At 42.2% G+C, this 24,623-nt stretch overlaps 1 protein-coding gene across 42 annotated transcripts in view; it reads left to right on the forward strand.

The window, feature by feature from the left end:
- adgrl2a (adhesion G protein-coupled receptor L2a) overlaps positions 1–24,623 on the forward strand; it is a 98,109-nt gene that overhangs the window by 52,769 nt on the left and 20,717 nt on the right. For 24 of the 42 annotated variants that reach the window (XM_069521923.1, XM_069521918.1, XM_069521925.1 and 21 more), the window contains exons 5-13: positions 934–993; positions 5,472–5,486; positions 6,553–7,353; positions 18,599–18,898; positions 19,543–19,646; positions 20,361–20,546; positions 21,143–21,181; positions 23,298–23,481; positions 24,167–24,289. In XM_069521923.1, the coding sequence (XP_069378024.1) occupies positions 934–993; positions 5,472–5,486; positions 6,553–7,353; positions 18,599–18,898; positions 19,543–19,646; positions 20,361–20,546; positions 21,143–21,181; positions 23,298–23,481; positions 24,167–24,289 (1,812 nt within the window). The remainder of the gene's footprint in view (positions 1–933; positions 994–5,471; positions 5,487–6,552; positions 7,354–18,598; positions 18,899–19,542; positions 19,647–20,360; positions 20,547–21,142; positions 21,182–23,297; positions 23,482–24,166; positions 24,290–24,623) is intronic. The other 18 variants (XM_069521935.1, XM_069521903.1, XM_069521936.1 and 15 more) reach the window with 5 other exon arrangements.

Genomic DNA, 24,623 nt, shown 5'->3' on the forward strand with positions numbered 1-24,623 from the left:
TATTTCATCGAAAGAGATAGTGTTAACATTTTGTCTCCTGCGTGGATGCTAAAATATTCATTGCCATTCAGCTTCCAAACAATCTTTAGGTTTGCCCTTTGTATTAGAATTCCCCTTTGTCCTTTAAGCTGCCATGTTCATTTGCAATTTGTGGGGGAAAATTCCCCCATGTAACCTTTACAGGCTGATTAATGGCAAGGATTAGATGAAAAGCTAGAATCACTAATCAGGTGCAACTGAAATAATTAGAGTGGGAATGATGGGGAAGATTTTAAGTATTTGGCATATATGTAGATTCATTATTTTGCACATGGATGTCATGTTTTAGTTCTGAATCTTCAGAAAATATAGTGCATATATAAATGGTGCACCTTTATGCCACATCACTTGAACACATAGCTCATTACCAGATTGCCTGTCTACACTGCTACCCTCAGTGTTAAATCAGAGCATCATTAGCTGTTGAGACTCATTTCAACTTAAAGGTTAACCTCTCCAAGGCTTTGAGGACCTGTAATTATGAGCCTCCACACTGAGCAATGCCAAATTCCTGTAGCTTCCACCTGAAACACACAACTACAGTTTTTTCTTTTTTACTCTTTTTGTTGTTTTCTTTTTGTGGACACCTGCGTCATAGTTAAGTGAAGTATTGATTCTGTGTCTTGCTGTGTTACCTCAAACCGTAATAGCAGGATTAGCCTCAAGGTGCACTCATGTCCACCCACTGCTATGATTATCTTTTGCCTCCGTCTTGCACCAAGGAGACAGTCAAGCCCGCCGTAGTGTGGTGGACAAAAACAAAAACTTCAGCCCAAGGACTTCAAGTTCTGGCAAAGTCTGTCTAACAAAAAAAACAATTCCAAACAGGTCCTCACTTCATTTTGAGCAGTTTCAAACATGCATGTCTGTAGCCCCATCTTTTTGCTTCTCAAGGTCCATGCCCAACCAGAATAGGACCAAGAACACAGAATGTATCCTATCGCAACTGCCCCGGTAAGTGCTTGGTGTTCTCCCAGTCTGACCCAGTCCACCACAAGCCCAGTCCAGCCTTTCCCACTTAAGCCCTGTTGTAAAGTGTGATAGACTCATAGGCCAGTTCCATGTTTTGTTGTTTTCCTCTCAACGATCCTCTGTCTCCTCTTACCCGCTAAATGAAACACATACAACCGGGATCATTTTGTAGAGTCAGACAAACACAGAAAAAAGGCCATCGTAGGGGAATATTAACTGAGCTGTTCCACACCAGAGCCAACCCTCCCTGCAGTTTTCTCTCAGGATTGCAAAGATCTAACAGCAGTTTTCTAGTTTTCACATGAAATAGTTCATATGCCAAATGCCAAGACTTGTGATTAAAAACATTGCAGTGGATCAGGAGCTTAGGATCCCCAGGATTTGCTGGGATACAAGACTTGAGAATTTGTTTTGCAAGAAAACACATTAAATCCCCAATAAGCTGATCAACGATGGGGCCGCAGACAGTGTCCTCATTTTGACTTTTAACCACTGCCCCTCAAAGTCTGTCTGTCCCATGAAATACAGCAAGCAGTTTAATGACATAATGTGATAAACTGTTGCGTTTTATGCCACTGACAGAATGCAGTGGGGTATTTTATTAATGCATCCCATTGTCTAAGCATTTGCATAATCACACAAGCAATTTTGGATTTTTTCGCTTCTGTGTAAGTGGCCTTTGCAAAAAGTTGAATACATGTGCACCATTTTCATCCTTTTGGCTTCGTAATTTGGTTCTTGCCATGAACTGCCCTCATTAGCAGCATTATCTTCACTTTCCAGCTGTAGATGTAATGTTGCCTTGGCACAGAGTCACCTCTGAATTGGCTCTAGTATGTTTTTTGGGATTGAGGCAACGTGACATCCAGGATGTGTCTTTACCACGCCTTCTCTTTGAAATCTATTTGTGATGGGGGAAAAGTTAAAAGTAACCATCCTTATTCCACCATTGTAAACCTGGAGAATAGTGCCAGTGAGCCCCTCAATGATAATATTTTATTTTTTATTTTATCACATGCTAGCTCCAATAAACCCTCAGCTCCATGTGATAGCGATGGCCAGATTATACAAATTAAAGTTAAACTGTAACTGCATGAGTTTTGGGTCCCCTGTGGTGTTTTTGTTTTTACTTTCATACCCTTTTTTTATTCAGTTTACATGATCCATAACTTTAACAAAGGAGCCACAAACTAAGTCTCTAGTTGACAGCACACATTCAACTATATAGAGATGCAACACCTGATTAATCTATAGCCTGTATAATTAGATTAGAAGTATTTGGTAGAACGCAGGAACTTCCTAGTGCAGTGGTTCTCATCCTTTTCCAGTCACGACCCACCAGTTTAAACACATTTATTGCTCATAAACTGTCTGCATCTCTTTAGCCACATGTCCCAGTAGATGCTGGAGAGTGGTTTAGTGCTTTTTTGTCACTAAATATTTTTGACATATGATTACAGCTGAGCATGTGGGTGTTTGTGTTGTGAAATGAGTATAAACTAAATTAGGGGGTGCAGGTGCGGCACTGTCCATATTACTGAAACAGAGCTGATAGATGGACAGACAGACAGAAAAAGAAAAGGACAGACAGAGAGAGACAGATGGACTGAACACATCACTTAGTCGGTTTCTCAGTGTTCTTGTTCTTCATGGTTTTAAATAGAACTTTTGGCCCTAATTCCATTTCCCCCCCATTGTAGCCAAACCACAGACAGAAAGGAGACGTCAGTGGGATAAAGAGAGAACAAATAAATAAAAATAAGTAGAAACTGACATGCACTCCCACTTTGTCTTACACAATAAAAGCAATTATAAGGAAAATTATATCCCAGGTATGATTTGATGTAGTTTTAAAAAAATGTTGTTGTTTTTTCTCCACAAGCATCTGGCAGCCCTCAGTAATTATCCTGTGACCCCTCTGGGACCCCAGGTTGAGAACCACTGCTCTAGAAAGTCAGTTTAGTGGGAAAAGTTTCGGGTGTCTGGGGTTAGTCTGGATGGGATGTGTCGTATGTGTTTGTTAATATGTTGCTTAAATTAAAAGTGTCTGACTCTCTTCCCTTCCCCCTGTGCAATCTGCAGGAAACCTCCTCGGCTTTCTGACTCACTCTCTTCACCCAGTGACCGATTTCTGATCACACTGATTGCTATTTCAATTCTTCCATTTCCACTAACGTCATCAGGTCTTCTGTCATGTGTTCTCCTTTTCTTTCCAGATTTGCATTACACCATCTTCTCTCTGACCTCTCCTTGGCTCCTCTGACTCAACTGATATTAATTTGTTTGCTTCCCATCCCTGTTTGATCTCTTAGTTAGCTGCAAGACACTTGAATTTCTTCTGGAGAATGGCGAAATGTTTTTTTCACGGATCCCATTGAATCTCTTTTTTTTTCCACTGAAGCCTACGTCAGACTCATCAGTTACCGCACATCCAAAGTCTCATATGAACCCACACTAATTGGAACTTGAGGGTTGCAGGATTCAAGAGGAACCTAATTTAAGATTGCTCCAATTATCTCATGCTGCAAACTGGCCCAAAATGTGTAGGCTACATTTAGTATTTCAACTTATGAGAGAGGACTGCTGTATATAAACTCTACTACTATGTTCACTGCATTGTTGAAAGAATACATCTCAAATGTAGTGATGTCCGAGTGTCCAAATCAGTCCACATTTGTAGAATTCTTATAATGTAAAAAATGTTTTTCATAACTCTCAAAAAAACAGTTGAACATGAGAAGAAGAATAGTTTAATGACTGCAGATTTTTTTCTGCAATACTCGTCTTCTCTCACGTTCTGTCAATAACTTGCTAAGTGAACACCAAGCAGTAGAGTTGAATTGTCTTGAACGGTCGATTTTCTGACCTGGGCTTCAGACCACCCTGAGAAACATGTCTGTTCTGAAGAATATTTATTGCATCTTAAATAATTTTCTCAAGAATTTTTGCAGTCTTATAGTTGCGGTTCCAAAATAAGATGTTGCTTTTCATGGAATGATGATGCACTTAATGTTTTTTTTAATGTTTTAAATATTAAGATATGTTTTATAAAGTAGCCACTGATATTTAAATGGCTGGGTGATGACTCCTGAGTGTAGCTCTATTCAGAGTATCTTGTGCCCATGTTGGCTAAATTATAGTGGATTAGCATTAAAAAGCACAAAATAGCTGAACAAATGAAACACAGTGTTGTGGAATATTTCAACAGTGAGTGCACATAGTTTATATTCATGTATTTTGCTCCAGTGATTTACATTGATAACCTGCTAGAGACCAGCATTGGGTTGTAGACACGGCTAAGTAAGATTTGTACTTTCTTGTCATTAGTCAGGTGTCATATTGGTGCATAATAGTAAATGAAATGTTTATCATATAATATATTTTAATTTGTTTTATTATCTTTATTTTAATAGACATTCATCTACACTGAAAAATGAAGCTTCTGCTTTTAATTTAATTTTACTGTTTGTTTTTTTTATATTTTATTATTATTATTTTTTAAGTTTTTTAACTGGTTTAAAGTGGTGGGTAGATGTATAGAGATCACAGTTTAGATGATACTTGGTTTGACTTTTCAACCAAACTAAAGTTAAATAATATATGAAAAATGTTCAACATACATTATTAACAATAAAAATGGTATCAATAATTATCTCAATATAACTTTCATCAATAGAAGTATATCTTAATTCCAATATATATATATATATATATATATATATATCTCAATATATTTCTTATGCATTTTGTAAATAATTGATCAACCTCAGATTTATGAAATGTTATGCTTTTTATCCAGTGTTTGTCACTGTCTGCTCATTAAGAAGAGTTCTCAAAAATCAGTCATTAAAGTTAAAAGAAATAATAATGTGACATTTATTGTCATATTTTTTTTATATCGGCTGATCTTAAATTTTTATTTAGATATAATAAAAATTTGGCCATATCACTCAGCTCATATTGAAATGATGAGGTAGATCTAAATGTTCTCCTGTAACATTAACAGGATGAGCCTTTAGTCTCTTAATGTTTATTGACTCATGATTTTAACATATTTATAACTTCATGGAGATAATGTCCTACAGGAATTCACAGAATTGATATCCTGTGTATTAAATAAAAATAACATCCCCTGTGAATGTCAGATGTTGAACCTGACTGAAGTTGTGCAATCACTAATAGTAAATAGTTAAAATTAAAAAGTCCACCCACCACTGGGCCAACAACCAACTGCCACCATTCTCAATCTACTGATCCAACCATTTTTCTTAGACAGGACCCCGGCGGCTGTGTGTCAACTTTCTCTGTTTTCCTCCTTTTCTCTGAATAGGTGTACCTGTCTTTGTCCATGTCTCATAACATGTTTCTGCATGTGTAACCTAGCGATGACAGTTAATTCATATTAACCTCTTTTTTTCCCCTTGCACCCCTTTCATTCTCTCTTCCAACGCTTAAAATAGAAGTGGAGCAAAAAGGTAAATAACAGACACGATCCAAACCCTAGCTCCCTTGTTTTGTGGCATCTGGTTGTAAACTACCTATTTTCCCGTGGTGGCCCCTACAATCCCATCGCAGACGTTATCTATAGAATCCCCCCTAACTGTAATATTGATGGCTAGTGTTGTACGACAAGCGAAGTAAGGCTGGCCATAAAAAAAGGCAGCCAAAAGATGTAAATGGGGGTATATTGGCTGCAGTCCATAGGGGCTTCCTCTCCTCATTCTCCCTGGGTGCTTTCTCTACTCAGCAGAATCTCGTATTGCCTGGCTTCCAAACCCTTTTCCAAAGCATGCCATGGTAACAGTGTTTCTTGGCCCCTTTTTCCAAGCTATTGCTTTTTCTACTCTCCCTCTCACTCTTCTCCCCATTATTCTCACCTGACCACTTGCTGCTTTCCTGTGTCGACTCTTATGCCTCCTATGCCTCAAAGCCCAAACACCCCTAATGAAAGTTTTTCTTTTACTTTCTAATTTTAATGGTTGTGACATTTGCACCACTCTGTAATGACAACCCTCTCAGGTATATACGGTAGCAAAGGTGGTGCAACCAACCAATGTCTAGGTGCACGCACACATTTTGCAGACTCTGCCGACTCCTGCTCTCTCATAACCTCTCCCGTCTGTTGCCGTTTGACTTTAGCTGTTGTTTACAGGACCGATTGTTTCGTTAAGTTTTGTTTCTGTTCTATTTCCCCTCATTTGTGTTCTATTCCCAACAGTAAATGTCAATGAGGCCAAGCTTCTTTTTTTCAGACTACTTAATATATCAAAACATTATGCTTAATTAACTTTCCTGTTTCTTTTTTTCTTTCTATGCACAAAACCAAAATCCGCACACTGCTTGTGAATATTGGCTATAGTTGTTAGTCGTTTTGGCCACTCTTCAATGTGTGTTTGTCCCCACTCCTCTCGGACAACCTGTAAAATAAAATGAAGTCATTAGACATTTTATTGATATCATATATAGTTTTTCATTGTGTTATATTTCACCTGTTAACCTGTTACTGTTTCTTTTTTTATTCTACTCTTCTCCCATTACCAGTTTTTATTTGTCCTGGGACTCTGAAAGCTGTCGGTGAGCCTTCCTTTATATTTGAAGCGGAGCAACAAGCTGGCGCCTGGTGCAAAGACCCACTGCAAGCCGGCGACAAAATCTACTTCATGCCCTGGACTCCTTATAGGACAGACACTCTCATTGAGTATTCCTCCCTGGATGACTACCAAAATGCCCGGCAAACCGTTACCTACAAGCTGCCCCACCGGGTGGATGGGACCGGATTCGTGGTCTACGATGGTGCTGTGTTTTTCAACAAGGAACGTACGCGCAACATCGTGAAGTTTGACCTGCGAACTCGTATCAAAAGCGGCGAGGCGATCATCAATAACGCAAACTACCACGACACGTCGCCCTACAAGTGGGGCGGCAAAACAGACATTGATCTGGCGGTCGACGAGAACGGGCTGTGGGTGATCTACGCCACGGAGCAGAACAATGGCATGATGGTGATCAGCCAGTTGAACCCCTACACGTTACGTTTCGAGGCTACCTGGGACACGGCCTATGATAAGCGCTCAGCCTCCAATGCCTTCATGGTTTGTGGAGTACTGTACGTGGTCCGCTCCACCTATGAAGACAATGAGAGCGAGGTCAGCAAGAGCCTGATCGATTACATATACAACACCAAACAGAACCGTGGGGAATACGTTGATATCCACTTTCCCAACCAGTACCAGTACATTGCAGCTGTGGATTATAATCCGCGAGATAACCAGCTCTATGTGTGGAATAATTTTTACATCCTGAGGTACAATCTGGAGTTTGGCTCACCTGATCCAGCACATGGTAAGAACCCAGCCCCCAGTCAGTTCTCCTGCAGATAATAATGGTTAGATTGCATTGCTGAAATCGTAATTTTAGTCACTGTCAAGTGCGCTTTGATATTCCTTTGGTATTCCCCATCTATGTATCAAGTGTCACAGCTGACTGATTTTTAATTTAGAATCTAATATGTGCTAGATATGTTACGAAAGCTTTGGAGTGTAGGAAATTATCCCAGGGGGGAACTGTGTGGTAAACAACACCTCAAAGCCAGCTACCATATCATAAGGGATCAGCATCACAGGGATTTGGGAGGCTTGCCGTCTGGGTGTTCCCTGAGTCCCTGGTGCTAAGGCTTGAGGGACCCCTGCTAGCATATCGCCTTTTTTTAGAGTGTAAGACCGGGAGAGAGAGGTATACTCTCACCCCTGGAAACATACATGCCTGGACAGGTGCAAAGTCTCGCCTGGGGCAAGGTTAGATTATTCTCCCAGTGACACTGAAGCTCCAATTCTCCATCGGCCATTAAAAGAAATATTCCACACACTCTGAGGGAAGATTGTCAGGATTTAAAGTTCTGTCTGAGAGCAAAAGAGATGGAAGACACAAGGGAGATGGATCAATCACCCTGGGTCATATCATTAAAAACATACACTATGTTTTTAATTTAGCTGTCAAGAGCTGAGGGGAGGCTAGCCTAGACTTGCTATAGTCCTTATGCTTAGACTATAATAACAGTAATTACTCTAATCCCCTCCACACCCAGACTTCTAAGTCCACGTAATGTTTAACGCAGTCAGTAATGAGCCACGGAGGTCAAGCAACTTTTCACAGATTATCCAAGAGCTCAATATTTGTTCATGTGTTTGCACGTCCAATCTCTTATTGATGGGGCAAGCATGGGTTATGGTGGCTAAATCCAGTTCAGCCTGTGTAACCTCATCAATCTAGCCTGACCGAGGAAAGCTTGACGGTAACAAAGAACGCAGTCCAGGTCTGAAAGCAGTATTAAGATGCAGGGGGTACACTGAGTAAAATCCTGTAACAACCATGAGAAACAAGATTAAAAAATATTTTATTTTTTATTTTTCCAACTCTGAATAACATCTTTGAAGTTGGACGGTTTTTAATATTAAATATTTGCATGTAACAAGTTAATTTAGAACAGCTCAGGAATATGCCACAGTCAGATAACGTCCTTATTTTAGTCATGTCCAAAAAATAATTCCACAAACTTGTGCCGAGAATTTTAAATGAGCTGATTTTTACTTTGAATTGAATTTGCTGCTATAAAATTGTCATAATATTACCCATTTCTACTCCCTAGTAAAATTATATCTGAGCATGTCTCTGCATGCCATTATATTTTCCTATACAGTAAACTGATTATCAAGCAGTCAAGCAGCAGCCTCCACAACACCTTTTATTTTTTCAGCATGGCTGTTATGGATTCTTGGAATAAGCTGCGTATAGATAGGCTGCACGCTCCATTGATTTATTCAGCTGTTGAATGGACGCTGATTACCGATAGCGAAATCAGAGGCTTTACCCTGAAATGAGACGGCATTCATTTTATTGTGTGTTGTGCCTGCGTGCAGGAGAAACATGCCTAACATTGTTGATCCTCACATTCAGACCCGCACCCACTCCACATCCTGTAGAGTATCCTACTAATGAATCCAGAAATCTGTATGTATATCAGAAACTGCTCATCAGATCAACTTCAAACTCGCAAAGTGCAGTATTGAGTGTTACAGAGAAACGGCTGCAGAGAACTTAACCCTAATTTTCCTCTTTTTCACTGGTCAAAAAACCCACCAGTACCCACTAACATCTGTCTTTTGTCTGCAATGGGAATGGATACAATCAGCATTCACTCCCATGTCAAATGAGTCTGCAGTAGACACAGGTTTTTATCACCTTCAATCAGCACTGATGGAAACATGACACCCGGGTGAACGTGGCAATTTGGCAAGACGGTGAGGTGGGAGAGCTTCTGTTTTACACTGGGGGGAAAAACAGAGAGGCAAACAGAGAGGCAAACTCCTACTGGCAATAGGAAATTATTCGCTGAAAAAGATACCGTATACCTGCTAACGTTGACCCCGGTGTATACTGGCTAGTGTTGGTGGTAGAGGTAGCGTAGTTGATAATTTGGTGCCATAACATGAACATCACAGAATGTTGCTTTTGGTTACTAGTATTAAGTCCCAACACCATACTGTGCACTATTTTGTCCCGTATTCACACATCTTTATTTTATGGTCAATGAGGAATCAGTTTTCTTTTCCTGACGAAGGAGAAATGAGTCTGGCCCCACCCCTGACTAATGTATGTTGCGATGCAGTTGATGTGTCGAAGGGAGAATTGTCCAAGATGATCATCAAGATGTCAATAAACTTGTCCTCCCACACGGCTGATGTTGGCACATAAATGATGGCACTTTTTCTGGCTGTCACTGGACGCCCTCTCTGCTCTATCTCCATGTCTGCTTCACTAAGCACTAAACCGAGCCGCAACAATGCTTCTGTGGTGGTAGCAGTCAAAGGTATGTGTTTTTGAACTGCGTTCTGCCTAAAGGAAAACTTGCAATGAAAAAATAACATTTCAGCTCTGTTCAAATTATTGCAAACACATCATGAAAAGCTCAGAACATTAGCATGCAGGAACCATTGTTAATACAACACAGCATGGGTGATTATTAATGGAGATGCTCAAGCTGTGTTAATTGTCTGGATTTTTTTCTTCAAAAGAAAAGACAGACGATCTTCAGGTTTTGCATTTAAACGCAGAATTTTCCTCTTCGAGAGAATTTCAGAGCACGCACAGATGATTAGTCAACAATGTATTTGTGGGGAGCAAGGTTGACACTGTGTGTATTTGCTATCATGCACGGCACTTCCTACTTCTTCTTTTTCCCGATTTTTCAAATGCACAAAGACGTCTGTCACATGATTTGCTCCGTCATGAAATTCAATCACATCAAAGTGATGTTGAGACCCTGTGTGGCAGACAGTTGGGTACTTGTCAAGTCCAATAACGTTGCTCGTGTCGAGGCAAGATCATCTCTTGTAGGATTATGGGGGAGTAGATGGGGTCACATCCAACAAGCGGCTTCACTGGAAGTGGACATTAAATGGGTCAGTAAGTCCCTCTCTTGGCTTTGACCAACAGCGCAATAATCCACTCATTTAACCAGGGCTTCATGCCTGCTTTCCCTCTTGCATATAGGATCTAATAGAAAGACATATTCCTTTGTTGCATATTGTAAATGAGATGATTAAATTGATTTAAATGAGGTTTTCCCCGAGAAAACACATTATGCACCAATTTCTATGGACCATTTATTCACGCCAGGCTCTGAAATGTGGTCTCAAACCACTGAGTAAGCATATCAAAAGCTATTTTTTACCAGAAGTATGCACAAACAGAACGATGGGACACAGGTGAGCCCTGGAAACCTTTTATTTATCCCTTGTTGCAAAATTAGATTCTGAATCACTTCCGTATAAAAGCCCCCAGTGCTGCAGTTAACACCCACACAAATCAAGACCTCCTCTTTAATTGTTCAAATGTCAATACATTTGCATACAGTTTCAATCTTTGCTGCACCCTCAAATTATACATTTGCATGAGGGGATCGTAAGGGAGGGAATGACCCAATTTGTTTGAAATTATAAGTTGCGACTCGGTGCAGAGACATGCCAATTAGCTTATAAAACTCTGCATGTGGTCAAAACAATGCCCGGTAGTTGCGTGTTCAGAAAGTGCTTTACAATGCAAAAATGCTCAGCTGTTACCAACGCTTGTGAGTCACAGGCATTAGCAGCCGCCCCAGAGATGCTGCCTCTCATAGTCTGATGAATATACAACTCACGAATAAGCGCCACCATGATTCATTCCCGTCTTCTGGGGTGCTTATATAGAGGTCAACTTGTGCATGGCAACATTTAGAGTGAAAACAGACACACACACACACACACAGATACTTTTAACGTCAACATCTTTCACAGCCATCTCAGGTGGTAAAATGGCTGAGACTTCTGGCTGCTACATGTGTGACATTGGTGCAGGGGAACAGATCAGGATCTGTTAAAACGGCCAATTTGTTTCTTTGCTTTGACAGAACACCCCCCCCCCCTTCATTTCTCTTTTCTTTTCCTCTCTCCATCCCTCTGTCAGCTGCCCAAGTGGACAACGGTGTGAAAGCAGAGTTTATTGATGTGGAAAATCACCTTCTTTGTTTTTGTTTTTCTGTTCCCCCTGTCATATTCTTGTTCTTGCTGTTTCTCTCCCTGTCTGCCTCCATCTCTCTCTTTCATTATCTCTCTATTGCAGCTGTTTCTCTCTTCGGTCACTCTCTCTTTTTTCCTATCTTCCCTCCTTCTGCCTGTAGATGCTCATTGTTCTCCTCAGTTCACCTCCTCCGCGATCACCCGTGAGCTGTGTCTTACATCTGGATACGTGCACATACTGTATACCCATATATGCGTCTGTTTGGCTTCTTTCCGGCTTAAGTCCTGGTCAGACTGTTCAAATCATGCCCGATGAGAGCGGCGTGCACTTAATGACAGGATTTAAGTAAATCCTTTGCTGTGCCTTTGGAAAACTGTAAACACACACACACACACACACACACACACTAACAGGACAAAAATGACCATCACGCACACATGACAATAAGGGGATCGCACACGACGCAGAAACTTTAGTTCACTGCTGGAGCAGATTGGTAGATATTTATATTTACAGGATATTATTTCTCTGCAAATCCTGATAAAACATTTTTTGGTCTCGTCTTAAATTATATTTTGTCTTAATTTGCTCTGGATTGAGCCAGACTTCTTGAAAAGTGGTGTTTCTTGCAGGAGTAGCAGCAGTAATAGTTGAATTTCTTCTCATTTAAAATACATCAGTCGAAGTTGTGAACTTTTTTCTGGTTCTTTCTCACGTTTTTACCAGATCTAAGCTGCATGAACCGGACCAAACACCTCTAAAATGAGCTTCACTTGTGGCAGACCTGTGTGGTGGTAGCAGGAACAGGCTAATTCAACAAGTTCCTTGGTTTATAGCACTTAAATTCGTCCGTAGATCTTTGTATTTTTGAGACGTTAGGACACTATTGGGGAGCGTATCTTCAGCAAAAGGCCTCCATCTTCACTGCTGGACTATTGTATCTCCCTATATGCCAGCCTCCATTCTTTATTTCTCCCATGTAGCTTTTTTAACCACCATTTTATGACATAGTGTGACGTTATGCCATCTACACCATGACCCACTGGTCTCGTTCTCGGTTACGATATCGGGGGTGAATTTAACTGGGGCGATAAAAAGGGGGGGAAATCCCACGATGGGGATTTACAGTCTTGTTCACAGTGTCTGTGATATTACATCGTGGGATAATACCTAACCACCCTGGTGTCTGGTGGCAATAACAGCTACTCAGCACATGAGGTCGGGGGGTCACCTGTTTCCTCTGAAATCCGATCGTGATCTCTGCCGCTCCTCCAGCGCCGAACATCGCGGAGACAAGACGGCCAGTTGTTGCCACACGAGGGAGGGGGGGAGATGGTTTCATCCCATATCCAAAAACACACCTCTGGATAATGATTTCTCTCAGTCCCTAGCTGCTAGTTACCACTTCTCCCGGAACGTCTCACCTGCTGATGTTAAACGAGTGTGCACAGCGCGGCCGAATGATCTGCTGACAAAGTATGTGGGCAACAGCAAAACCTGGGGTTATGATTTAGGATGTCACAAAGACATGAGAGAGGGGGGGTGTGATTATGGTTACACTGAGCCCCTTAGCCAAATGGATCCACAGCCTCTTGTTTGATTACTGAACGTCTGTGAAACAAGGCATATAAAAATAATTATTACTCACCCCCCCATCACTCCCTGACACATTTCTTTGAGATTTCTTTTACAGCAGGCTGAATTTTGCGTCCACCTATGTCTGTGTTTTCCCTCATATGCATACGTGCAGGTTTGTGGGACTTTTCGTGCCGCGCTGCTGTGTTAATGTGTGTATTCGCAGCCCAGCGGATGTAAATCTGTGTGCAAGTGTGTATGAGCAGCCCTGAAATAGACACCCTCCTGTGTGTGCAGCATTAAATATCAGTCCGCTTGGCACACTTAAGAGTTAATGCTTGAAATTTGAGGCACGTACTGTACCGAGAGAGCTGCAAGGAGAAGAAGAGGGGGGGGGGGAAACGGAGGCTGGTGTCTGGCAGCTGCTGTGTCTGTTCTCTATACTTTGGTGTCATTTTGTGTGTGAGGGTGTATACGAATGTGTACATGTGTTTATAAGAATGTCTGCGCTCCAATGTGTATGTGTGGGAGTACTCTGACTGACTGCGCCCATGTGAATCAATGTGTTTGTGCTGTGGGAAAGAGAAATATTGGACAGAGCAGTAAATAACATAATCCAGCTATTAGGTTCTGTTCCCCACGACATGGACATGCACTGTACACACCCTCACAAGGACATGACTCGTGGGAAATTATACGAATTTTCTCTCAGCTTTCTTCATATTTACTGCTGATGCACAAGCAATCACACCATGCTTCCCCCCTCCACGGCAACAAATGCAGCACGGAGCGAAAGACGTGTAATCCAATTTCCTTTGTGTATTATTGTTATTATTGGTAGATATCAAAATGCATCACAAACGTATTATAAATCATCACACTATTTCATACCCAAGAACAGCTCCACTTCCATCAGCGTGGCTGCACCGAGGGAGGACTGAGTGAGTGCACGTTTGAAACGCCGACATTTCAGTGGCAGCATTAGCACAGGGAATAATTTACTCTTTTTGTTTTTCTCACAGTTTCAACACCTTATTTCAATTAATCTACACTCGGCTGAACGACTTGAAAACCAGTGGGTTATTAATTTATTGTCCACCCACTATATTCTCCCGGTCCCCACACAAACACTGTTTCTAATGGCAGAATCAGACTTTGAATTGCTCAGGATTCCATTGACTTTTTAAACATTTGCTATTGCTTCTCCATTAGGAGGAGAAAACCACCCAGGATTCATATGTAAAGGCCTTTTTCCACTGGTCAAAAAACTCACTAACACTCCCTGACATCTGGTTTTTGTCTGTGATGGGAATGGATTCAACCGGCATTCACTCCCGGGTCAAATGACTTTGCAGTTGACACAGGTTTTTGGCGGTGATGGAAACAAGACACCAGGGTGAACACGCTAATTTGGCAAGACAGCGCCTCAGTTTTCGCTGCATTTGGGATGTCGAGTATTATGTCAAGCAGATAAAGTGTAGAAAAGATTTTTCAATCTTATCACAGAATAAGTGTCCCCACAAAAATGGAGCTAATAGGTGGATCTCCTGAAGGGCCTTGTTTCACATCACCAGATTATTGCATGACAGAGGAGGGGATGAGGGAGCTCTAATGATTATTTTAACTTTTCATGTGGCAAATTAGCTGAAAGAAATGCTAAATGCATGTTCCCTTCCCATTTTTCCTGCTTCCCTCACAAGATAAACAGCACCTGATAATGTTTTTGAAACATTACCCTGATGAACATTCATGCAGCGCCGACTAAAAGTGAAGCTATTAAGCATAATATAAAAGACGCACGCGCTGTCAGTATTCATTTGTCACCGCGGCATGACTGCTGAGTCCTGGTACAGGCTCATCTGGGCTTCATCTGAGAGCACTGATGTCGTGTGCTTGTGTGTGAATGCGTACATGTATGCATATGCTCTGACAACATTCGAAAAGCCACGCTCCTCACCTGGATTCCTGTCTCAATGTCTGTCATCAATCCCAGACCTCTAACCCCCAGTGGTAATAACAGAACATCGGAGATACAGTCAAGTGCAACAACGTGTGGGCGTCCAATCAAACAAACAGGTTATGAATATGTCTGTCCCAACTATTCGGGGGGAGGGGGGCTCTTTGGAGAGCAGCACTGCATGCGCTCACACTCTGTGACAGCTAATTGAAGGTTCCCCTAGGGCTGAGTGCAGCAGAGACATAATAATCAAGGAGCCTGTCCTATATAGCCCAAACTTGGGATTTGCTCCTTTTGTCATAATCAAAGGAATATTGCACAGACGTGTGTTTCCACCGCGGAGAACAGAAAGATCTGGTCCGTGTTATGCATCACAAAAGGTATGGAAAACACTGCAGCAGCACTAGTGGCAACACATCCCCTCACAGGCTTGACTCGCAATATAAACGTATCCACTCAGACATCTATGAGAGGAAGTGGACGGCCTAGAGGAGTGTCCGGTTTAATACCTGCGGGTTAATTCCTCGCAGCTTTCATTGGATTAAATTAAACCAAGCTATGTCATAAAGGTAATAAGATTATTGTGTTGCTGGCAGGATTACGGTCTGACACGCTACGTACACATGGAACAGCAGTGGTCAGAGAGACGCTGCATTGTTTATGCACGGATCTCTTTGGGAAGCATAGCCTACATTCACATTAGCCTCTTTTTCACACAGGAAAGAGGATTAGCTTGCATCACAAACATGAAATGAAACCTCCCTACAGGATTATTCTAGCCCTTCTACTTTGTCTTTTCATAATGTTTCTTGTTAATGAAGCTGTTTACTGACAGATGTATTTCTGTGATGGTGCACATGACTTTTAGCAATACCAGCACCGTTTTTATTCTCTCTCCCTGTCGCACAGACATTGGATTAGCAAATCCGCCACACGCCCCTTTCCCAAACCCAAAACCATCCATTTTGCTATGGGGCAACCCCCCTCTAAAGCTTCAGTAGAGCCAAGTCCCATTAGTTATTGCCTTGTATTAACCGAGTCGGACATTAATTACCGCCACAGTTTCGTTGATAGCAGGTAACAAGAAAAAAAAAACACTTCAAAGAAATGTCATTGTACATGTTGTAACTAGAGCTCGGAGCTCAACATCCCCGGCAAGCCACGACAAGCAGCCGCTCTTGACGGAGGAGTGTAGACAAGATACAGTTGTTAGTTGACATGCTAAAGGAATGTGCTCGGATCACAGCAGATGCCTCTTTGATTTATTGGCTGTAGTCGCAGGCCCTTCATCTTATATCACGCTGCCGAACGCTGATTGATTTTCATTTTTATTTCTGTCTGGATCCTAAACTACCCACCTATCAAGGTTTCCGTCTCATCCTCTATCATCTTTCATACTTTGGAAACTAGAAACCTACAAAGGGCCCCGTGGTTTCTTGGGAATATTCTGGAAGTTTGCCAAGCAACTCTGACCCAGATGTTTAAAAAGCAACAATGATAATAATTTACTCGCTCTGTCGACACACAATCGTTTCCTTTCAGACAGCAGTGCGAGAGTGAAATTTGCATGTCTTTTTTTCCTGTGACGATTACTTTCACCTCTGTGAGTCCTCTCAGTGAGTCGTGACAAAAAAACAAGGGTTATCGCAATAAAAGGGTATTGGTGCAGAATAGAGACAGGCATTTCTCCCAGCCTGCTAAATGCTAGTGCAGAGAGGACACTAAGCACAGGTTTTCTCTCAACCGCTGTGACAGGACGAGCGGCCGAGGATTTCACCGTTGAGTAAAAGGATGCAGGTAGAGGAGGAGAGGCGAGACGAAGCTGAGGTGAAGCCAGCCAGCCAAATCTGCCTTCAGCTCGGTGTCAAAACAGCCAGTCAGCTGTGTACACCTTCATGTCACCTCACCTGCTTGTGTGTGTGTGTGTGTGTGTGTGTGTGTGTGTGTGTGTGTGTGTGTGTGTGTGTGTGTGTGTGTGTGTGTGTGTGTGTGTGTGTGTGTAGCTCCATAGCCCCCACCAGGAGGGAGAACACAGAGTCATCTCCTCTGGTCAATAGAGCCTAATTCGCCACAGGTAGCAGGCAGCCTCAAAGACGATTTCCCTTCAGCTCAACTGTGCTGAAGCCTTTCATCCACACCTTGGGGCCTACGGTGATAGTAGCAGAGGTGTGTGTGTGTTTTGGGGGGGGGGGGTTGCTATCAGCCTGACCCATTAGAATCCCCCCAGAATCCGCTGGACGACAGAAACTGTCTTCTCCTCCTGCTGCTTGGCCGCATTTGTTCCTGAATTTTCCCGTCGTTGTTTCCTTTGTGTGCATCTGTTTCTCTCACCCCCCACCTCTCTCTCTTTCTCTCCATCTATATATATTTCCCCTTGTCCTGCCTCTGACTCGCTCCTCTCTTTGTCACGGCGTCTCTTCAGTGTTTTCGCTCGCCGTTGTGCCACAGAGAGCGACAGTGCTCCGCTCGAGCAGCGCAACAGCACCTCTTCACATTCTCTGCATGCTCTACAGGCAGCCTAATGGAGGAAATCAAAGTACTCAAATGTGATTACATTCAGTATGTGCATTGCATTCCAATCAGAGCCCCTTTGACTGATAGAGCTTTTCCTTTTTTAAGGGATGTTTTTCTTTGTGTACTTGGAGGTTTGCAGCAGATTGATATAAAACAGCTCCTATTTATCCACATTTCATCAATGAAAACTCCCTTATGTTCGACTTTTATGATTTGTAATTATAGTGGCTTGCTCACGTCTCTCTGCTGCATCACATGAAAAATGTCTTCATAGTTTTTTCCTTAGTGGTTCATGTTAAATGTAAGGAGTGCACTATTTTCTCCTTTCTCAGGAAACATATTGTTTTTGCCCGGGGCGCTGCATGAGTTACTGCGCACCTGTTTCATCAGAGTCTGAGAAACAACTGTAAACTTAAGGTTCGAGGCTCCGCTGCCACTGCACATCCAGGTTTCTCTGTTGCTCTGGTGAAATTTAATCAGCCATGCCACAAAATCTCCCAGGCAAGAGCAATTTGCCAGGCCGGAGGATGTTTCTGTAATTATCGTCTTGTTCGCTGCAGACTGAGTGCCTTGGATAAGCCATAGTCAACGGGAAGGCAAATACGCTTGTTGCACAAAAGCACTTAGCAGCAATTTACACAACAGGATACTTTGGGTTTATAAGCATTACACTGTTAGATTTTGAGAGAAAAATTAGGAATGGTTCTCGCCGGGCGTACCATTAAAGTTTTGTGGGGCACGTGGGTACCAGAAGGTCAGGGTTTGAACTCCTGCCACCGTTTTCCCTTCACTTGGTATAAACCATGATCTGACCCAGGGGTCCCATACAAATGCACCGACTCCAAAGGTGATACTGCTATTTGCTTTTTTTTTTTATTCCCTGTACTACATCGTGTTTTCATAAAGTTAAATATATGTCCTTGTGAGAATCAAACTCCAATAATGAAATAGTTTTATAATACTGCTCCACCCTCTCTTTCTTCTCAGCTCCACCACAGTCAGAAGTCACCATGTCCCCGCAGCCTCAGAGAACCACCACCACCACCACCACCACGACCACGGCGCACCGGGGCGTGGCAAACACCACCACCACAACAGGGCTGAAGGAGGGCAGCAGGGGAGCGCCCAAGCTGCCTCCCGTGATCCCGCAGACGACTTCCCCTCCACCTCTGGAGTCTTTCCCTTTACCCGAGCGTTTCTGCGAAGCCACAGAGAAGAGAGACATAATGTGGCCTCAGACCCAGAGGGGCATGCTGGTGGAGCGACCTTGCCCCAAGGGAACACGAGGTAAACAGGCAACCGCCCCCGCCCCGCCGCCTCTCACCTCAGGGCCGTGTAGTCGCTGCTTTCGATATGACCTGTACGGTTTGTTAGATCTGTCTGATATCCTGGCACACAATATTTTTTTATCCGTAACAAGCATCAGTTTCAGTGGTAAAAACACTTTGTTATGCTTTTAGGTTTTAACTGTGTCATCGCAGGTCGAAACATGATGAAGCGATGTGTAACGGCTGTGTTGCAGGAAATAGGACCCAGCTGTTTCTCTCGGAGCGTAGAGACGTGCAAACCTCATTTGGTTTTGTGAAATAAGGACTAATTAGGATGTTATGAGTTTGTTGCAAAAGCTGGCATAACAACCTTTTTGGGGGGAATAATAAAGTTTGTAGTTCAAGACATTCAACAAATTTTAAATTATTTGTCCTCTGACATTATTGGAACTTATACAATATATCTGTAAGGGGCTAATATTTCTGTCTGCATACAGAAACAGACTCTGTGGCTATTTGTAAGATATTAATGAATTTGCATGTTTGTAAATATGTAGTTTGTGTGGGATTTCTTCTTGTTTTTATTCTTTTGTTGCCCTGTGAAGGACTTCATAAGTAAAATTAATTCTACATGACTACTCCTGCTCTTGTTTTCCCTTTCAGGCACAGCGTCTTATTTATGTGTCCTCTCCACCGGGGCCTGGCACCCGAAGGGCCCTGATCTCAGCAACTGTACCTCCCACTGGGTCAACCAAGTCGCCCAGAAGGTTTGTGTGGGCAATGGCGTTCTGTTTTCTTTCTGAGCAGAGAGAGTTTCTTTAAAAAAAAAAAGGGTAGAGGGTAGACAAAATAGTGAAAACGCAGCCTCATGAAGAAGTTCAACGCTGAATAACTTCACTGTTACAGATATTGCAGTAAATCTGGGTCAGATTAACTTGAAAGCACAATTTGAGAAAAGAGGACTTTGATATGTGTTTCATAAGTAAAACGCTGCGGAGGCTAACATCTGTACTTCAGATGCAAAATTTAAAAAACTGATATAGCATCAAGCACATATATAATGTAGATATGAAGGGTGACGTATGTGTTGTATATAATAGTTGCACATGTAATATTTTGCCTTTAATACTACCCGACTTTGTAGGATTGTATTTGCCTCCAAGTTAAAGGCCTTCCATATGAACCCTATTTTCTCCACGCTGTGCATAATGTGTGTAGATCTAAGAGCAGATATAGCAAGTAGCTCACTGTGTACCTGTTTTTTTCACAACTTACCACACAGTTAAAAAGAAAACTGCTACCATGGCAACGTCTCCGGCGTGAAGAAAAACTAAACCCTCTTTTTTCATAAATGGCATTTGAAGGACTCATTCAAGTGTGAATTGATGCCAGAAACGTGGCTGTAAAGAACCATCCACGTCTGTCTTCTTGCATTCTTGTGAACCTCGCTCTACGGCCCCACCCCCCGCCCCCCTCCACAGATTCGCAGTGGTGAAAATGCAGCTAACTTGGCCAACGAGTTAGCCAAGCACACCAAGGGCCCCATCTTCGCCGGGGACGTCAGCTCGTCCGTGCGCCTCATGGAGCAGCTGGTGGACATCCTGGACGCTCAGCTGCAGGAGCTGAGGCCCAGCGAGAAGGATTCTGCGGGGCGGAGCTTCAACAAGGTAACCGCATCCACCAGAAAATAAAAGCGTTACTCTCAGTGATACTAACTCCATTATCTCACATACTCTCTACAGTCAAGGTTCACTTGGCCGAGGGGCTTACGTGTATCTTTTAAATGACAAATGCATAAATTTATTTCACTTCCCCCAAAACTCTGCAGTGATACAGTTTGTAGCTGTGACTGTTTGTCATGTAGAGTGTGTTCCTTTCTTTTCAAAGGAAAAGAGAAAAACAGAACAAAAAATGAATAGCTGCATGATTTCAGGCTCTGACAAGGAACATACATTTGTATTCATAGCAGCATTTTGTGCATTTCTAGTAAAGGCCATAATTTGGCTCATAATGCTTCTGCGATGTGTCAGTAAATGCAGCATTTCTCTAATGTGAGCCGAAGCCCTTTTATTCTTCACCCTTCAGGTAAGCAGGTCAGCGACACACCAGACAGTGCACTAAGCGATGGGCTGGGACTTTGACTTAATATTTTGCATCCAGCACTTAGTCAGGACCTTGTTCTACAAATCCTTTTTACTTGTGCAAATGATGTCTCTGTTTTTATATGTTCTTTTTTTTTCTTTCTTTTCTAATTAAAAAAAAGCTTCAAAAACGAGAAAGGACATGCAGGGCATACATGAAGGTACTGGAGCAATGCTTGTGCCCACTCTTCTTGCTGCCTACCCCCCCTCCTCTGTTCCTGTATCTGCCCCCAGCCCAAGTCCAGCAGCATGTAACCCCTGCACTGTTGTGTCCTCCTCTTCTCCCTGTGCTTCCTGCTGTCTTTTTGTTTTCGAGTAATTGCCCTACACACAGACACAATTGTACCCAAGGTGCTTTCTCAGTCAAAAGAGAAGTCAAGTCCAGTTACTGAGGCTTCTTCTCGTGGATGTATATATGTGTCTCTGTGTTTTTTTATGCTTTGACAGTAATGGTGCTTTTTGCTTTTTTCATTCTGTTTTGTATGTTTTCTGAGTGTCCAGTCAAGATTGCACGCCTGGATGGATAACACCGCTCAGTTCTTACATTCCTCTCATTGTTCATTCGCTTCACAATTTGCTGCTTTTGTTACAATGTTTTTTGCTTTTTTATAAAGACTTGCTTCCCTCTCACTGCTGAAAATTGCATCCAACACAATTAACTGATTAAATCAAACTCCCTTTTATTTTTTTCAAGGACCTCGACCCGACCTTTCCCCCCCGCGTAACGTCAAAATTGTGGGTCTTGTTTCACAAGGATGTAGGTTTTAGGTCATTTGGTTCATAAATTAAAGGTGTAAATCTGCAGCTCTGTCTGTTTAATAGGGTCAGACAGGTCAAATCATTTTTTCCCCGTGTTTCTTTGAATGCTACCAGGTTAGGTCCACACGTCAGAGTATTTTGTCCATATATAACTCTCTACCTTTAGGGAGCTCATTGTCCTACACCTGCCACCAAAGTCACCCCCCCACAATCCAGATCTCTCCTTTGGGAGGGTATTAAAATGGATTGAGCTAATTAGCCAGTCAATGGCCGTGCGCTCATAAAAAGAAAAGAGAGAAAAAGGAAAAGAAAAAAAAATGCACACGTGTCATCGCACCACTTATACCCTTAAAAATGTCCCATCATCATTTTGTTTTTTTTTAAATGTCACAACATGTAGATTTAAAGTCTGCGGCCGTGATGGCATTGGAGAGGGTTTGTCGATGTAAATGACTGCACTTATTTGACTAATGACAGAAAGACATGTGGGACACAGATTGTTGAGTCAGTGGAATCTGACATCTGCCAAACCTGACGCAACATCGCATTAGCAACCCACCGCCGCCAAGCGCCCCCACCACCCCCAACCTCTGCAGCCGTCGCCTGCACTGAGGATCTGATTAGACTTATTGATTTGATCATTTCCTGAAGAAAACCCAGCGTCGCGGTGTTCTGATCAGCTTCCAGTGTTTGCGTGGGTTTTTCTTCGTCTTCCTCCCACACACAGATATGCAGATTATTAATATTACCTTAGTTTGAATGCAAGAGTGAACGGTTGTTTCTATATGTCGGCCCTTTGATGGACAGGCAACCTGTCCAGGGTGTACAAGGTCTCTCAACCATGTCAGCTGGGATTGGCTCCAGCTCCCCCTACGACCTTCAAAGGGATAAGATATAGATAATAGATGGATGAATGGATAAAGTTCTGTACTTATCAGAGCTTTTTGTTGGGAGATTGAATGACTTATTGTGCAGTCAAGTGATTTTAAGTACGTACAAAGTTAAAGAAAAGAAAAGTTCCTCCACGTCAGATGCTGAACTTTGCAATTAGATCATTTCGACAGCTTTACTTTGATGTTCATCAGACCATCTTCTTAATATCCTGTATTTAGACTTGATGGGCTCCTCGAGTCTGACCTGAAGCAGTGTCCTTGAAAAAGAAACTAAATCCACATCAACGTCAACGATGCTCATGTTTGTTTTTATATCACGATCAATAGTGTTAATAGTTTCTTTCTTATCTATTAAATATCTGCATTTAATAGTTTTTTTCATATATACAATCAAATGTACTTTTAGTTTCTTTATTTTATTTTCTCATCGTGTTCATTTTAATCCCAACAGATGTGATTCTACAAGCCACAGCATTTCATTCATTTCATCTCAGTGTCTGCATGTCACTGCTCATGCTTGCAAATATTTATTTATTTGTTTTCATTTTCGCAGAGTTACTCAAATATCTTTGTTTTTCTTTTTGTGTGTGTGTGTGTGTGTGTGTTTGTTTTGGTCTGGACTCAGGCCATTGTGGACACAGTCGATAACCTTCTGCGACCAGAAGCCTTGAAGTCCTGGCAAGACATGAACAGCACGGAACAAACGCACGCGGCCACCATGTTGTTGGACACTCTTGAGGAGGGGGCGTTCGTCCTCGCCGACAACCTCATGGAGCCCGCCTTCGTCAAAGTTCCTGCAGACAACATAAGTAAGTAAGGCAGGAGTTTGTGGTAAGCAAGCGACGGGCGTGCTCGATTGATGTAAAGCTCGGTTAATTTCATTACCTTCAATTCGTCGAGAGAGAGAGAGAGAGAAAACAAGGCCGCCACTTGAAAAAGGACTTTGTTTTCATAATAAGCATTTAAACCTCGGGGGAAGGGAAAAAAACAACGTGTATTAGGTTTAACGAGTCGCTTACTGACAAAGTGATGAATATCAGACAATTAAATAGACTGGATTCTCTGATTGCGCACGCTTAGTTTATAAATGTATGCGTCTAGACCTTGTAACTCTATACATTAATGTGAACATTAGCCGTCTGTGTGAGTCAGAAAAAACTACATGGCTTATCCACAGCCTCTTTTTCCCTCCCTCATTGACTTCAGGATGAACATGAAGGTTTTCTCTTTGCTCCTCTCTCAGGGCTGTTTTCATGTATTAGTAATTCAATGATCACCTTGTAACATTTTTATTCTGTGTCCTTTTGTGTTGATGACACATTGTCTGATCTCTGCAACATTTCAAGTCGTGTAGAAATGTCAAAGAAAGCTTTAGTATCAACGTACTCCACAGTTAAGTCTTTTCAAAGTTACTTAATGACCAATATCTCTTTTTCTCTTATCCCTCCATTTTTCTTCTTTTACCCACCTGTTTCCGCCCTCCACACAATTCAGTCCTGGATGTGTACGTGCTCACCACAGACGGCCAAGTTCAGGATTTTAAATTCCCACAATCCAGCAAGGGGGGCGTCTCAATCCAGCTCTCGGCCAACACTGTCAAGCTCAACAGCCGGAATGGTAAGATCTCCATCAAACACACCAATAGAAAAGAAGAGAGAGAGAAACTAAGAGATACATGTCTTCTGCTCTGCTTGTTTCTTTGAAAAGGTGAAAGGTTTTTCTTTGTTCTACCTTTTTTTACACCAAAATTAACAGAGAGTTTTTTAATCGTGAATAAATGCGTTTAAGAAAGGCGCCAACACTCAGAAGTTCAAATGATCACGTTGAGCCAGAAATGATACAGCGTCAGCCTCTAGACAGCTAAAGAGGAAAAAGAAGAAATTAGCACATTCACCTGGTTGTCATGTTTCCATCACCGTTGAGCTGGGTCAATAAAATATCTCATTTGCTG

The sequence above is a fragment of the Paralichthys olivaceus genome, chromosome 3, assembly GCF_024713975.1.
Source record: "Paralichthys olivaceus isolate ysfri-2021 chromosome 3, ASM2471397v2, whole genome shotgun sequence".
Lineage (NCBI taxonomy): Eukaryota > Metazoa > Chordata > Actinopteri > Pleuronectiformes > Paralichthyidae > Paralichthys > Paralichthys olivaceus.